Source organism: Paroedura picta, chromosome 2 (genome assembly GCF_049243985.1).
Source record: "Paroedura picta isolate Pp20150507F chromosome 2, Ppicta_v3.0, whole genome shotgun sequence".
In the NCBI taxonomy this organism is placed as follows: Eukaryota; Metazoa; Chordata; class Lepidosauria; order Squamata; family Gekkonidae; genus Paroedura; species Paroedura picta.
Window position 1 is genome coordinate 126,948,076 of NC_135370.1, and position 15,253 is coordinate 126,963,328.

Consider the following 15,253-nt stretch of genomic DNA (forward strand, 5'->3'; position numbering starts at 1 on the left):
CTGAGGGACAACTCCTATTGGGGGAATATTTGGGGGGGGCATCAGGTAGGGAGTGAGTTGTCTGCATGCAATTAGAGCTGATTGATTCTCATTGGCAGAGCGCTCTCTATTTCTATTGGCAGCACATCCCCAGGGAGGGCCAATCAGGTAAGGAGTGAGCTGTCAACTTGAGCTTTATTATGTTTAGTGATTATTTCTTCAAATTGTTATATAAGCAACTAAGCATTTCTGAAATGCCAAGTAAAGTTGTGTGCATTAGTAGCTGAAAACAAACTCTTCTGCTTGGTAAAACAGAAAGTGGATGTTTGGTCTAGATAGGCTGAATTCTACAAAGCAAGATAAAATTGCCACATTTAATGACTAGGGCAGCTTCAAGATAGAAGGATGGTATACCTAATGATTCCAAAAGGAAGCTGAAGGAACTATAACATCACATGTCTGTTTTGTAGGCACAAAGTCTCCACCAGTATTCATTATTTCATACAACAAAGGGTACTTGTACTTTATGTTTTATAATTTGTGCTATAATTTGTATATTATGCCTACTGATCAAGAATCATGGTAATAGTGCAAGGTCTTTGTAGAGAATATCTAATAGAATTTATATTAAGTCTGTAATTCTGTCTACTTATTTGGGACTTGGCTTGCCACAATGAGCATAGTGACAGGTTCTCTTTAAATTTCTCTCAAGTTCCACAGTTGGGAATGCATCTGTCCATTAACCTTTAACATTGAAATTTTTATTTCCTTTACTATACTAATTATTCCAGAGTTGTACCCAAACAAATGATGACCTGATAAAATTAGCTTGTTATCTCTGTAAGACCCTTGTGTCAGGCAAACATATTCATTATGTTAATCCATGACTTATATATTTGGTCTTGCAATTCCCATTTCATTATCTGACAAAGTGTGCTGTTCACATGGAAACTTCCTTGAATAAAACTTAGTTGGTCTTAAACTTTGTTCTGAGAGTGGCAAAGTAATCTTATGCAAAATTACTCCATTCTGAAAGTATTAGCTTCATTAAGTTTAGAATTGAGTAACTCCATACAGGATTACACTTTAAATCTTCTTCCAGTCCTAAAGGAAAAATATCATGACTTGGAGCTACTTACATGATCCCATTTGCTATTGATTTCCTGTGGGGTGATGGTTGTGTAGGGGTTGGTTCCTGCCATATTGACATGGTAGGTCTGGACAATTTTTGACACTTCATTGTGGATTCCTAGGATTGCCTGTCGTTCCTTGTCAGCATCTGGCAGGGTAGCTTTGAACTGTTCGTGGGCTGTGGTCAATCCCTAAAGGAAAAAAGAGAATATAAGAAGAATTAAAAACCATAAGAATAAATAAAGCTCTGCCTACTGACTCAAGGAGAAAATCCCAAGTTTTTTTTTCAGAACAATTGTAATCAAAGCCAAAAAGCTGTTCTTGTGACTTCAGTGAGAGAGGACGACTTGTATGTACCTGGATCTCCTCTATGGTATGGACTATGAATGTATCTTGAAGATCCTCCATGGCTCCCTCCATCCAGTTATTGAAAGGGGCAGCTCGTTTGGCATATTCTAGATACAGCTGGTCAATTGTCTCTAGCAATTTTTCCGTTCTCTAGGAAAGCCCCACAAAAAACACAAGTCAGTCAACAGCAAAGAATTAACATTCTGCATTTCCCCCCTATTATGGGTCTATAATACACTGTATTAGCAATTTCTTCTTCTTTGTACTCGTTTTTGTGATTTAGGAAGTACTGCAAAGGGCCTTACATGGCTAACATTCATCAAACTATGCAATATCCCTTTTTCAGAGTGCAGGACATCTAAGCGCATTCAGATAATCAAGGAAGTAGTTTACTTTTCATACAGCTATGAATTAGAGATACAGATAATCAAGGGTTGAATAATCTCAATTCTCAATCAGCAATGTGAATCATAAACTAAGTACTTTAAACATCTGCATTGTTTCCAATCCCCAACTTTGAGACCAGGATAATCAGAATTGGCGTGAAATCTCACCTCAAGGGCTTCCCGTCGTTTCTGGGTCAGAGCCCCCAAGTTATCCCATTGGTCACATATTTTCTGGCACCTGGCATTGACACTTGGTGAATCATAATAATCCAGCTCACTAACAAAAGAGAAGATTAACAAAAAGTTTATCTGGCACACTGCTTAAAGAAGATTCCTTGACATCAAAGAAAAGGTGTTAACAGGTGCTGCCGTTACTGAAGCACGACCAAAATCTAATTCTGAAGCAACTTCTAAATGAAAAAACATAATCCATAGAAGGGAGGTGAGGAAGGGATGTGGGTGTCTTTGGCTTTTTCGAGGAAGCAAGGTAAAAACCACCAGTAATGCTGAGCTGCCATCATGAAGAAACACATCAGCCCTAAACAAATGACTCAGTTCTTCCTTCTGACTGATCTCAGATTGGAAGATTCATAGTGGTACAATGAGATAGGGCTGTTGGTACATGAAGGCCCCATTTCAGGAAATCATTTTCAAAATGCCCATGTGAGAGATCAGAACCTGTCTCCCCAAATTTGACAGCTGATATGTGCTATATCAGTCTTACAATCCCAAAGCTGCAGGATGTGAAAGATCAAGAACTGCCCACTTCCAAAAGGTTGCCCCTTAACCTTCTGAATGAATCACTGTTCAGGTATGAAGGAGGCCAGGCCAAGGGACTGACTCATGCAAAGATGCGACTAGCAACTTCCTCCAAGAGTGGGCAACTGCATTGTCTGCAGAGCACTGAATCACATACTTGAACCTCCTCCTTTGATGGTATTTTGAGTCACAAGGGCCTTTAATTAATTATTTTATCTGTTTCTCATGGAATGCTAGCTACTTTCCCTTAAATATAGAGTTTAGGAATTACTGCTTATAATTCTGAGAACAAGGTTATTTCTCCCCCTTTCTCAGGGATATACAAGCATAATAAAAAATTTCCTCATTTCGATATCTCTTCTTACTGGCTTAGTGAAACCCTGACATTTTTTAATTAGAAAAGACATTTTTTTTACCATAAATAAATGCTAAAAGTAACTTTGTGATAAGCAATGATAAACTTTTTTAATGCCTAGCATTTATAGGATCAAGAGAAGCAGACTGGAGGGTATTTTTCAGTGCTAAGCACAGATTTAGTGTGTCTATTTTGAATGTTTTCCCAAAACCAATTTGTTTAAAGTACTGGTGCCTGTTCTAATTAATGCTCTATGTAATAAAAGAATAAAGATTCAGGCCAAGATATGCCCATGAATTTAAGTGTCTGGAAGATGAATTGCTGAATTGTTGCAAGACAAACCCATCCTTCTTACCCATACGAGGCTTGCAGAGACAACGAGGCTTAACTGACTCAAGACAGTCTTCACACACCACTTGTAATAACTATTGGCATGTTTTCCCCCCAAACTATCACAGAGAAGAGATCCTGCTTCAGTCCACATCCCTCTCTTTGTAGTCAATAATTAGACAAAGATTTATTGTGACCAGGGCTGCTTGCTTAAACTTGAGTAAAGAAAAATAGTAGCTGTGCCTGATGACTGGACTGGAAGAGAGAGCTTTTTATAACTCCATTGACTGGCTTATAGGTCAGAGGAGAACTACGTGCACTTCATGGAGCCATACTTAAGCTCTTGGGCAATAGCAGCAATCTGTTCCACACGGTCCTGGTGAGCAGCAAGGTCACTTTCGAATGCCTCATGCTTCTTTAACAGGGCCTTGATCTCTGACAGGGTCGCCGTTTCATAATCCTTCTGCTGCAGCATTACTTCTTTGCCTACAGGGGGAGCAAATACACAGGCCAGTGAAAGGGAGGCCTAAGGGTGGCCTTGTCTGTATGTACCCATTCTCACTCCACAAGGAAAATGTCTCCAGAGCGGCCATTATTTCATGTAACAAGCAAGTTTTTTTTTTTTTTTTGGGGGGGGGGGTATCGATTGAAGCTAAACATATTTCTAAGTGGCTGATTTTCACATAACCAAATTACCCATTCTAATCCGCTATCTCTTCCCAATAGAAACACCTTGTAGTACCTTAAAGACAAAGCAGTTTATTGTAGCATAAAATTCCCATTCACCCTGGTACAGAGACTTGATTTAAAGGGAAAAAAACAGTCCATTTGGAACAGGTTCAATAACACATATATTGTTGGGGAAAATGTGGGGAAATAAAGTAATCCTTGCTTCATTGGGGTTGCTCACTTGAATTTCCAGGCTTTTGTGTGAAGCCAAAAGACAGAGGGAATAAAATGTGATGACATAGACATGTGGATGCAGACAGCTGCTCTCTGGACATACCAGGCTGCTGGAGGGAGGCTTCAGCTGGCATCAAAGGCATTGATCAGTTAAAAGGAACATGGTCATTTGGGAATCGCATTAAAAAGTATACAGGATGAGTGAACATTTACATGTTCAACATGGAATACTATTTTTATTCTCTCCAGGGCCGGATTTTCCTATAGGCTAACTAGGCTTCAGCCTATGGCCTCAAGATCAAGAGGGGCCTATATTCCATATTTTTTATAAAGGTTAGTACCAATCACAACATGTTTCATTTAACATATTGATATATATCACAGTAATGATGTCTTTTATTATGTAATTTACAAACTTAAAAATGGGGGGTGAAAGGGCCACATAAGTGGAATAGTCTAGGACCTCTTTTCATGTAAATCCGGCCCTGATTCTCTCTACAATACTGTACTTAAACACAGAACACAGACTTGTGAACCATTTCACATATGCAAAAGACACATATGTAGTATTGGCACAAAATCTTAGTTTTTATTTCTTTCAAAAAAAGCAACGCTCTTGCTCTCATGACTGCAAAGATAGGTTTGAAATTGTGGCAATGCCATGGTCAGTCTCTGAAGCAGAGGTGAACTAAATAAGACTTCCAGAGTTCAGAGCTTCCATACTTTATGTCAGGGGTAGTCAAACTGCGTCCCTCCAGATGTCCATGGACTGCAATTCCCATTCGCTGGCAGGGGCTCCTGGGAATTGTAGTCCATGGACATCTGGAGGGCCGCAGTTTGACTACCCCTGCTTTATGTCATATACTAGGGGCAAAGCCCATTATACCCAGGAATATTATGGGCGCTAGAACTTGGCGGTGGGAAGAGGAAGGGGAGGAGTGGTCCAGTCTGTAAGGGCATGGGGTTGAATGTGTGTGTTGTGTGGGAGGTTGTGGTGGCGTGGTGGCAAATGAGGGCATGGGTGTGGAGATATGGGTGTCAAGAACCTGTGGTTTGGAATGTTCGCTGAGTGTGGGAGAGGACTGACCTTTGGGAATTGTGGCATAGTGGTTACAGATGAGCTTTCCAGAGCCATGTCTTCAGATATGTGAAGGGAAAATCAGACTGGAGACTCTTCTTAAGGGGAGATTACATGGAAACCAATTCCTCCCAGTTCTGCATTCAACATTATTTCCCTTCTTGTCCCCCTGCCCTAATACATATGGTGTAATCACAGTACACAGTTGTCCACCCTGCTTCTTCTGTTTCCATTTCTTTACTGTTGATAAAATGCTATATGCCCAAATGCTTCTTTCACAATTGCTCCTTAGAAGAGCTGGATTTTTGTACCCTGCTATTTACTACCCAAAGGAGTCTCAAAGTGGTTTACAAACACCTTTTCCCTTCATCTCGCCACAACAGACAACCTGAGAGGGATGTGGGGCTGTGAGAGGTCTGACATAACTGGGAATAGGCCACAGTCACCCAGCAGGCCTCAGGTGTCTTAAAGCAGTTTCCAATCACCTTCCCTTCCTCTCCCCATAGCAGACTCTCCTTGAAGGATGTGGGGTAGAGAGCCTCACTTGGAAGATGGCAACCCTAAGAGGAAGTCCCTGTGCAGAGTAGTCTTGACCTTAGTCAGGTTTGTGCACATCTAGGTAGTGTGGAATTCCAGAAGATGAACCTACACCAATCTAGCAACCTTACATCCTCTCTGCAATGTTTTCTTGACCTGAAATAGGTCATGGGGTGCTATGTAGCTGCGAGGGCATTACACACTTTTGAGGCCCCACTTTCAGACTTCAAGGAATATGTTCAGACCAGGGACAGCCAACCTCCAAGTGGGGCCTGGAATTGCTTCTCATCTCCAGACTATGCAGACCACCTCCGCAGGCAAAAATGGCTACTTTGGAGGGGTGACTGTGTAGCATTGTATCCCCCTGAGGTTTAGGGAAGCCAGCCTCCAGGTAGGGTCTGAGAATCCCCTGGAAGTCCAGCTAATCTCTAGGCAGTTAGGCTGAAGGGAAAGCATCCCTTCACATGCATCCCTTCAAAAGGAATGCACATGGCCCCAGAATCCACTTGGTTGCTTGGCTGGTGATGTCTGCCCTTCTGAAGCCTCAGACCTAGTGCTGGCAACTGCAGTCCTTGTTGTTGTCTGCAAGGCCAAGTCATTGCCTAATAAAAGTGGATCACCTAGTTTCCCCCAAAGTCTCACTGTTTACTTTCCTGTAAAGCTAACTACACTTGAAATTCTGGCCCCTTATGAATTTAAATTCATAGCAGTTTTTATTTACCAGGCCGAGCTAAAAAAAAGTAACTTCAGTTCTCATGTCTCTCCAGCCATTTATTTGTACACTATTTACAGTTTCCGGCTGTAAATATTCTTTATTTAGATCTTCCTGAACTTTCCAGGACTGATATTGGTCTGTCTGTCTGTCTGTCTGTCTGTCTGTCTGTCTGCACCCCAAAATTCAAGCAGTTGCTGGTAAGGGCTGGCCAAAGCCCATAGCCCAGGAGGGACACACCCGCAACCACTCCACCCCAACCACAGTTTGTGAACTTTCTAAATCGCTGCTCATCTCTAGATTATAATGATCAGCTCTGCAGGCAAAAATGGCTACTCTGGAGGCCAGACTCTGAGGCATTGTATGATTTTAAGGCCCTCCTCCAAATCTCCAGAAATATCTCCAACCCAGGGGTAGCCAAACTCCAGGGGAACTGAAGATCTGGAATTACAGCTCATCTGCAGAGTATAAAGATCAGCTCCCCAAGCAGAAAAGGCTGCTATGGAGTTTAGACAGGGTTGAGGAGAAGAAACATTTAAGGCCTCCCACGCAGGTTGTTGTGGAGTTGAAACACTTGAGGCCTACTGCACAGGCTTGTTGTGCAGATGAAACAGGAGGCAAAAGAACCTCTGCAACAGCTTCCAGTCTCATCTGCACAACAACCCTGTGTGGTAGGTCTCAAATCTGCAGAATGTTGCTTAGCTGTTTCTTCCCTACAGCAGCATGGCCAGCCACAGCAGTATTTTAAGTGAGTAGAGGCTTTTCTGTGGCCTCCCTGTCAGCCAGCTGTTTGGCAGAAGGGGAAAGCTCCCCCCCCCCCTCAAAAGGAAGGCCCTTACCTATGCCCTCAGACTCTCCTGTGTTGCTCTTGGAAATGCCTCCCTCCCCTCAGTCAGGGGCTGTCAGAGGCTCCTTCGCAGCAGGCCTGAAGAGAGGGTGGAGGGAGAGCACTCACCAGCCTCCTGCCAGCTCTGCCAGGGTTCTGAGGCAAAGTGATGGAAGTTACAGTTGGACATGACAGTTAGGGCAGCCTTGGGGTGAAAAGGGCTGGCGCAGCCCATCCAAGCCTCTGTTCTCATCCCCCTTGGCAGCCCTACCAACCTCCTCTCCCTGCGGTGGTCAGGGGCAGACTGGCAGCGATGTCTCCAGATTGCCACTGGCTGGGCTGGGTGGGTGGGCCCTGTCAGAACTTTGGCCCAATGACTGGGCCAAAGTCCTGAGTGGGCGTGACCTGTCTGAGGCTTTGTGCGTCCCGAATGGGTAGAACTCTGTCCTGTCCTGGTCAGGGCCCAATCGGAAGGCGCTTCCCGCCTTCCGATTGGGCCCTCACCCGGACCGGCCTCGCCCAACTCTCTGCCCACTTAGCCCTTAACCAGTTATGTATACCGCTCCCCGAGCGGTTTAAAGGTATGGGTCACAGAATTCCATTCTACTGGTATAAAATTTGAGGGGTCTTAATGTGTTCAGGCACACAGTGCTATAAAGCCCTACTAACAGGACTCTTCAAGATTTGCATTACCATCTGTCCATGATTCATGAATGGAAGCCTTCTGGCGGAACTTCTCAGCCAGGTGATCCAGCCGTTCTAATCTTCGGATATCATTCAAAAGCCACTCTTCATAGCCCTTCTCAGCCTGCTCTAGTCCACCCCATGCATTGTTTATATCCTGCAGTAATCAGAACAAAAATACAATACTGTGAAGGGATGGATCAATGCAAAATGAAATAAATGCTGTTAACGTTGTCCTTATACAGTTCACCTATGCAGCCTTTCAAGCAGCCCATACTGAAATAGAAAATAGTATCAAAGTGGTAAGAGCCATAAAGGTTAATTTCATGTAAACTTGAGCCTCTGATCAAATGGCATCTGTGTAACAGCAAGGTTTGCTAAAGGTCAATGGCAACCCATCAGAAAAAACCCTACAAGCTATATGCAAGTAGTTTGAGCTGCAGGACACTTCTCCTTGTTTCCTGTTTGTGACCAAAAACTGCAGGATTTGGCTAGAAGATGTATACAGATCATGGATGGATTTACAAATCTTGGTCCAATTGCAGGCTTATGAAAATGAAAAACATATAGTGCTAGTCCAGCCTCAGTATATGGAATAGCACCCTCAAGGAGCTAGAGACAAGACAAGGGTTAATGCACTGGCCAGGAAACCTGGTGTTCCAGCACTGGTCCGAATACTAACAAGGAATCCAATGCTCCAAAGCTGAGGAATGTCTCCTACCTCTCAACCTCCCTAGAGGTTAAAGGAGCAGTGTATTCCAGTAAGGAATATCTCCTGTTGCCTCTGGGAATGGCCATTTGCTGGAGGGATGTAGGCTGTGTGCACCACAATTTGCAGTGAGGAAGTCCACTGAGACCTGATAGAGCACGATGCCAGTGGGTTGGTGTCTCTTGAAGGAAATAATAGTTATGAAAATCTGCCTAAAAAGCATTTGATCTATGCTAATGGCTTAAGATGCTCCTGGCTCACCAGTTAAACACACTCACCGAGACCATTTTCCCTTCAGATGGCATAAAAGCTGGTCTGTTGCTGAGTCGCAGTTTTGTCTGCAGAGTATTGAAGTTGATTTCAAGCTGGCACTTCTCTTGGACTTTGGGAGGCTTGTGAAGACGGCGGTAATCCCGGAAATCCTCCAGTTTCTGCTGCATGGCTTGCATGGTGTTCTCTGGTACCCGATTCTCTAGCCAAGGTATGGTGCGGCGAATCCACTCCAGCAACTGGGAATGCCAAAGAGAAGACCTTAGTACACTTCCTGTTACAACATTGCTGACATTTAATATGAACGAGGGGTAGGTCTTCGTTAGGTCATTTGTGCTTTAAAGTCCTGTGATAACCTTATTCTAAATGTTAGTATCATTACAATTTATATTTTAAAAACTGTTGCCCTGTCTGGCAAGGCTGGTTTTATGGCCAAGCCATGATTGGGCCACACAGTAAGGAAAATGTCCACCTATTGCAAGGATTCAACTCAATCCTAGCTCTCAGTGGCACATGAGGTGACTGGCACCACTTCTTCAGCCCCCATTTCCGTTGGCCAGCTCCAAGCCTGGCCCCTGCAGTGAAGCCACAGGGCCTTGGATTGGGCCCAGCTGCCATGGGCTCAGAAGCTGATGAGTGTACTGGCTTGGAGTGATCTACCTTGGCCCTGACAAATGGGACAAGCATGCAATGCAGCTCAGTGAGGCTGAATAGCAATTTTAACCATTTAGTGATCTTGTACCTAAGACATTTTAAAGCTGAGTAATATTATAAGTGTTGTATTATTAGATTTAATATTCCCGAACCTTAGATACCAAGCCAGCTCTGTGGATTATTTTTCTCAACAGGCTCCTCCAATGCAGTCCGTTTGACTTGCAGAAAACAGACCCAATAAGCTTTTGAACTCAATTCTTTGTGACAGCAAAACATCCCGCTATTTTACTAACTCGTTGTTTCTTTCGCAGTAAAATTTGCTGTTGACTACGTATGCCTTTTGAAGAGTTCTTTGATAGCACTGCTCTTAATTTATTGTTGCTTTAACACCTGATCTTCCTGCTATTGGCAAACACTTTTCCATTCACAAGCCATAGGCCATTTTAAATGATCAGTTAATACTTTCTGCTCTGTAGCCTACATCATCTATTTATTTCATCTATGTACGTTTCATTTCTTAGCCCCATCATTGTGGAGAACATGTTTAAAAGAAACAAATTATTACATGACTTGAAAGCTTTATTCACATTATCTGCTGAAATGAATTTTAGAAGACTAAAGATCTCCTCAGTTTAAAAGGAGGTACTGACTTGTATCCAATGAAGCAACAAAAGAAAGCTTTCTCCTACTTTCTTCTTCTTCCCCACAATCCCTTTCAACTCCCAGAAAGCTTATTCCTCTGATTGTGGCATTCCTGAGTGTCAGGAAGCTACAGTGAGGTGAACTCTAAAGATAGACAAGACAGGAGGAGTGATTTTCACCCCTTCTCCCACTCCACTGTAGCTTCCCTTCCAACATGGAACTATTTGAGTCTCATGACCTTGGAGACTTTTCCAGTAGTTGAAAGGGACTGCAGGGGAAATATAAGGGAACTGCATATTCCTTCTGTTGGTGATTTCTTGGACAGAAGCTACTATTGCTTACTTCAAAATATCTGTTGCTTAGCCTTGCTTGCTAGGATAAAGCACCCTGTGTTATTTGTAGCTTTCCATTTCCATGCACCCCTGTTAAGAAACTGAAACCAGGAATACCTACATCACTGGCCAACTTCTCATATTCTTCCATTAGCTGTTCATTCTCTTGATTAACCGCCAGCACCTTGCAGATCCGATTAGCTGCTGTTTCCGCCTATCAAAATAAAAAGAAGAAGCACCGCCATGATTCAACAGAAATTTCCATTTTGTCTCCTGTTACTTGCCTATTGAAAAAGCTCGCATCCACTGTAACTGTAAAAGAACACTGCTGGTCTAAAAAGCTTTATCTCCACATTATCAAAATGTTCAGGCTATTTGCTATCTCCACCATTTCATGCTTCTCGGGAAGACGGGTGAATTCTGAACTTTCTGATCTGAATGTGTGCTGTCTGAGTAGGTTTCTCTCTCCCTCTGTGTATGAGCTCACAGAAAGCACTTAGGCACGCACTAGTGTGCACCAAACACTGGAAAGCAGTGCACTATAGTGCCGGGGTAGTCAACCTGTGGTCCTCCAGATGTTCATGGACTACAATTCCCATGAGCCCCTGCCAGCATTTGCTGGCAGGGGCTCATGGGAATTGGAGTCCATGAACATCTGGAGGACCACAGGTTGACTACCCCGGCACTACAGTATGGAGATGAGGAAACAAACTTCCTGTAAGCAGTATGGGCACATCAAAATCCACTTGGATACTAACAGCTGCTAGAAAATTGGATACAGCTGCTAGAAAATTGTAACTCATCTGTCTGCAAAAAGTCAGGGTTTCCTCGTTTGTTTGAAATTACTCATCCACTTCAGCCTTCGAGTGCTGCCAGGTGCGGAGCCCACACCAAAAGTTACCCATCCATGAAGAAAGCATAAAGCTGCTGATGTCCTCCTGGCATCTTCTCTGTTCCACAAATATACATACAAAGAAGTTTTGGCTCTATTTTACTTGTTTGTTTGTGATTCTAGCCTGCCACTCTCCAAAACTGGTCTTGGGGCAAAGAGCATCAATAAAATACAAATTACAATAAATTACATAGGAATCTGGAAAAAAATTCTAAATTTTTTGTAAAGCTAGTATCACTTGCTCCAGCTATCCCGCTTCATTCTGGACAAGACATACCATCAAGGCAGGAAACAGGGTGTAATACGTATCAGAGATGACTGGCTCAATGAGGGGGCACCCATCCAACAATAACCCCCCCAAAGTGGGGTTAGGCAGGGGGCCCAGATGGATAGTTGAAGCGCAGCCTAACCTCATTCAAATGGCTGGTGAAAGAGGGTCATTTTGCAGGAGTTCCGGAACTTCAGGAGCACTGTAAGGGCCCATGTTTCTGCTGGCAGCTCACACCAGGGCTGAGAAGGCCCTGGCTCTGGTCGAGGCCAGGTACACCTCTTTAGAGCCAGGAATCATCTGCAAGAATTTGCTGACCTCAGAGCTCTTGGGGGGGGGGATGTATACTAAGAGGTGGTCCCTTGGGTATACAGGTCCCAGACCATCTTGATGTATTAGGTTATTGGATGAAGTGCTAATTGCTTTTAACCCTTAAGCAAGTGTTCCCTCTTATAAATGCTGCATTTGTTTTTAAATACAGAGAGTCTATAAAAAGTGAACGCAAGTTTAGGAATATATATCCCAAATACTCCTACTACATCTAACTGTGTTTGCAAACTATCCCTTTGAGACATATCACTACTTTGAATACTGTTTTTAACATTTCCCAACTCAGCCTCTAAAGCCATTTGAAGTGGGGGGAGCTTAATAAGAGCAGTTGACCAGAGGTGGTTGGAACAGCACTAAGTTCAGGCATGGAGTACAGTGCCCAGTGCCCCTGAGAACTGGTCATGCTCATTAGTACAAAAAAAGTGCAGTCCTTTGGCATTAGTCAAACACACTTGAGGCATCCTCTCATCCTCTTTCTTCAGAGACAAACAGATAAGAACATTGTCTTGTTAATCCAGGAAAAACATAGGGCATAAATATGAGCATTCTCAAGAGCTACCTTGCTACTGGACACTACTTCTCTTTGGAATGAAAGCCCAAATGTGTTAAAAAAAAGGCTAGCTGGCTTTGCAGAACAGATATACTGTGTCAGTTGAATTCACTGAGTAGTTTTGATTTTAATTGAATATTTTAGTTCTAACTTTATAGAATTCTCTGCCTGCTATGTCCTTAAGAGGCAGGCACATAAAATTTACAGGAAAGTAAAAACAAAATAAAGCCAAAATAAAGCCAAAACTTGATTTTAATTGAATATTTTAGTTCTAACTTTATAGAATTCTCTGCCTGCTATGTCCTTAAGAGGAAGGCACATAAAATTTACAGGAAAGTCAAAACAAAATAAAGCCAAAACTTCTTTGCATTTGAGGATCCAGGTTTAATCTGGGTATAAGCTTTATTGTACACACACTTAAGAAGTGTGCATGCACATGAAAGTTTATACCCAGAATAAAACTTTGTTGGTCTTAAAGGTGCTAACAGACTCAAACTTTATTCTGTTGATTCAGGCCAACATGGCTACCCACCTCGATTTATCTTTGGCCCCCCGGGATCACATTCACAAAATGGTAACATATTCATTTTGTCCAGGGATGAGTTTACTCAGGGCTTAAAATTATCAAAATCCTAGGCCAAGAAAAGGTGAATTCTGAAACTTGTATCCTCTATGCAAATTAATGTAAATGTTCTTATTTTGCATATTTTATTCTGTTTTAATTTTTTTTTATTTATTTATTTGCTAGCAGAGCACTGAAGTGCCATCTGACCACTGGAAAGCTGACTTCTGGCTTCACAAAAGCATTGCCCTTGTACTTTCAATACTGTTTTCATAGCAATAGGAACTGGGAACCTTTTTAAAACAAATTAAAGCCTAGGCTCTCAGGATGTCCAGTTTAGCATCTACTACAAAATCCCACATGTATGTCTTGTACAGAATTATGGAACAGCAACAATACTGGTTCCTACTAACCAATGCATTAATAGAAAAGGACATGTAACCTTTCAAAGTTACACAGACATTAGTGGTAGTTAAATTCTCAAAAATGTACAGAACAAGGTATTTTACTCATGTAACTGCTATTCCAGAAAGATCACTTTCAAAGAACTAGTTTTGTCTGGCACCACAGTTTTCTTATGGAAGAGTCTAAATTCCTGTGCCATAATAAAGCCTATAATTAGTTGATGATTAAATATTGTGATCTGTGATTAGACCATTAATTTGTCGTTCTGTTCAGTGTTTGTTCCGTTAAGAACTGGGGTATTTATTTGTCCTGCCATGTTGCTCTTTGTTTAAAAATGCACATACAGAAACTTCATGAGAACATCTCTGGGCTACCTGTTCTCTTGTCCTCTAGCACTATTGTCTAATGTGGCTGCGTGTTCACACATCTTGGACAGGCGGTATCTTCCTTGTATTATATTCTTGACCAACAGTTGTGAATGCTGCTTATACAACAGGCAAACCTAGACAGTTGTTATTTAGGTTTTACCAGTATTGTCATTTCTGTATCTCAACACCTGCTGAGGAAATACAGATATGGATACTTTACTAGTGTCCTCGACTAGCGTAAAGTGAATATATAATGTGGACATATATCTTTTTACCGCCACAGATTCTTGATAGATCCAGATTCTTGATAGTACCAGTTGCAAAACTTGATCAAAAGGCTAGCCAGACATTAGAACCAAAAATAAATTTTCACAATGTGTTAAAAATATTATTAAATCCAACTATTAATTTAAAAAGAAACACTCATGCAGTTTAGTGTTATGAAAGTTAGAAGCAGTTAGGAGGGGGGGGAAAGCAAACCAACCAAAGCGAGTATATGTGTAGAAATACACAGACACAGACACAAATCATATGAAGGAAAAGCAGCCAGTCACATACATGTCATGGCAGGCTAGGACCCCTGTACCTTTAAAGACTCAGTATAAGAGAATGAAAGAAGCAGAAAGTTGATCATGTGACCTCCCCTTCAGGGCTGGTAGCAGTAATGAGAAATCTGAATGAGAAATGGAGCGACATCACAATAAGTCACCTTGTCCAGAAAGACTGCAGGGCTTGAAAAGACACTGTGTGTTCCTGGGCCTAGGCTGAAATACATGCTTTCTAATCACTCTACACAAGCACCAGATCTGGAGCCTGCATCTCTCATCAGCTGGCTAATAAAGGATGGACACTGGGACACCTTGAAAGAAAAAAACACTATGCCTGTTCTTGAGGTTATGAATGTACTGCTGAACTGACCAGCTAATATTCTCCATTATCAAAATCAGAAAGCATACTCCATTCTTAGTCCAACAAGTCCATTTTGTTGCTCCAGTGATTTGGCTTAGCTGCTCAATGTTTTATATTGAACACTGGGTTGACTCTGATAAGGCATGAAGAGAGTAGATCTCTCACCCGTTCCCCCACCCTGCTGCCATGGAGGGCTGGGGAGCACTTAGGAAAATAATAGGAAGCAGAATGAGGAACTGCAACAAGAAATGGGAAATCAGCAGAATTCTCTTTCCCCCCTGCCAAGTCTTGGGTAAGCTCTCAAGAAAGTGTGAGAGGTGTGTTTTACTGATTC

The 15,253-nt window shown here is 42.4% G+C and overlaps 1 protein-coding gene across 8 annotated transcripts in view; it reads right to left on the reverse strand.

Moving 5' to 3' along the window:
• Window positions 1-15,253, reverse strand: part of ACTN1 (actinin alpha 1) — a 107,777-nt gene that overhangs the window by 13,200 nt on the left and 79,324 nt on the right. For 7 of the 8 annotated variants that reach the window (XM_077322581.1, XM_077322580.1, XM_077322582.1 and 4 more), the window contains 7 exons: window positions 10,757-10,849; window positions 9,016-9,246; window positions 8,038-8,185; window positions 3,624-3,774; window positions 2,013-2,121; window positions 1,468-1,608; window positions 1,119-1,301 (listed from right to left, as the gene is read on the reverse strand). In XM_077322581.1, the coding sequence (XP_077178696.1) occupies window positions 1,119-1,301; window positions 1,468-1,608; window positions 2,013-2,121; window positions 3,624-3,774; window positions 8,038-8,185; window positions 9,016-9,246; window positions 10,757-10,849 (1,056 nt within the window). Of the gene's footprint in view, window positions 1-1,118; window positions 1,302-1,467; window positions 1,609-2,012; window positions 2,122-3,623; window positions 3,775-8,037; window positions 8,186-9,015; window positions 9,247-10,756; window positions 10,850-14,596; window positions 14,619-15,253 lie in introns of those variants that run through there. The other variant, XM_077322578.1, reaches the window with a different exon arrangement.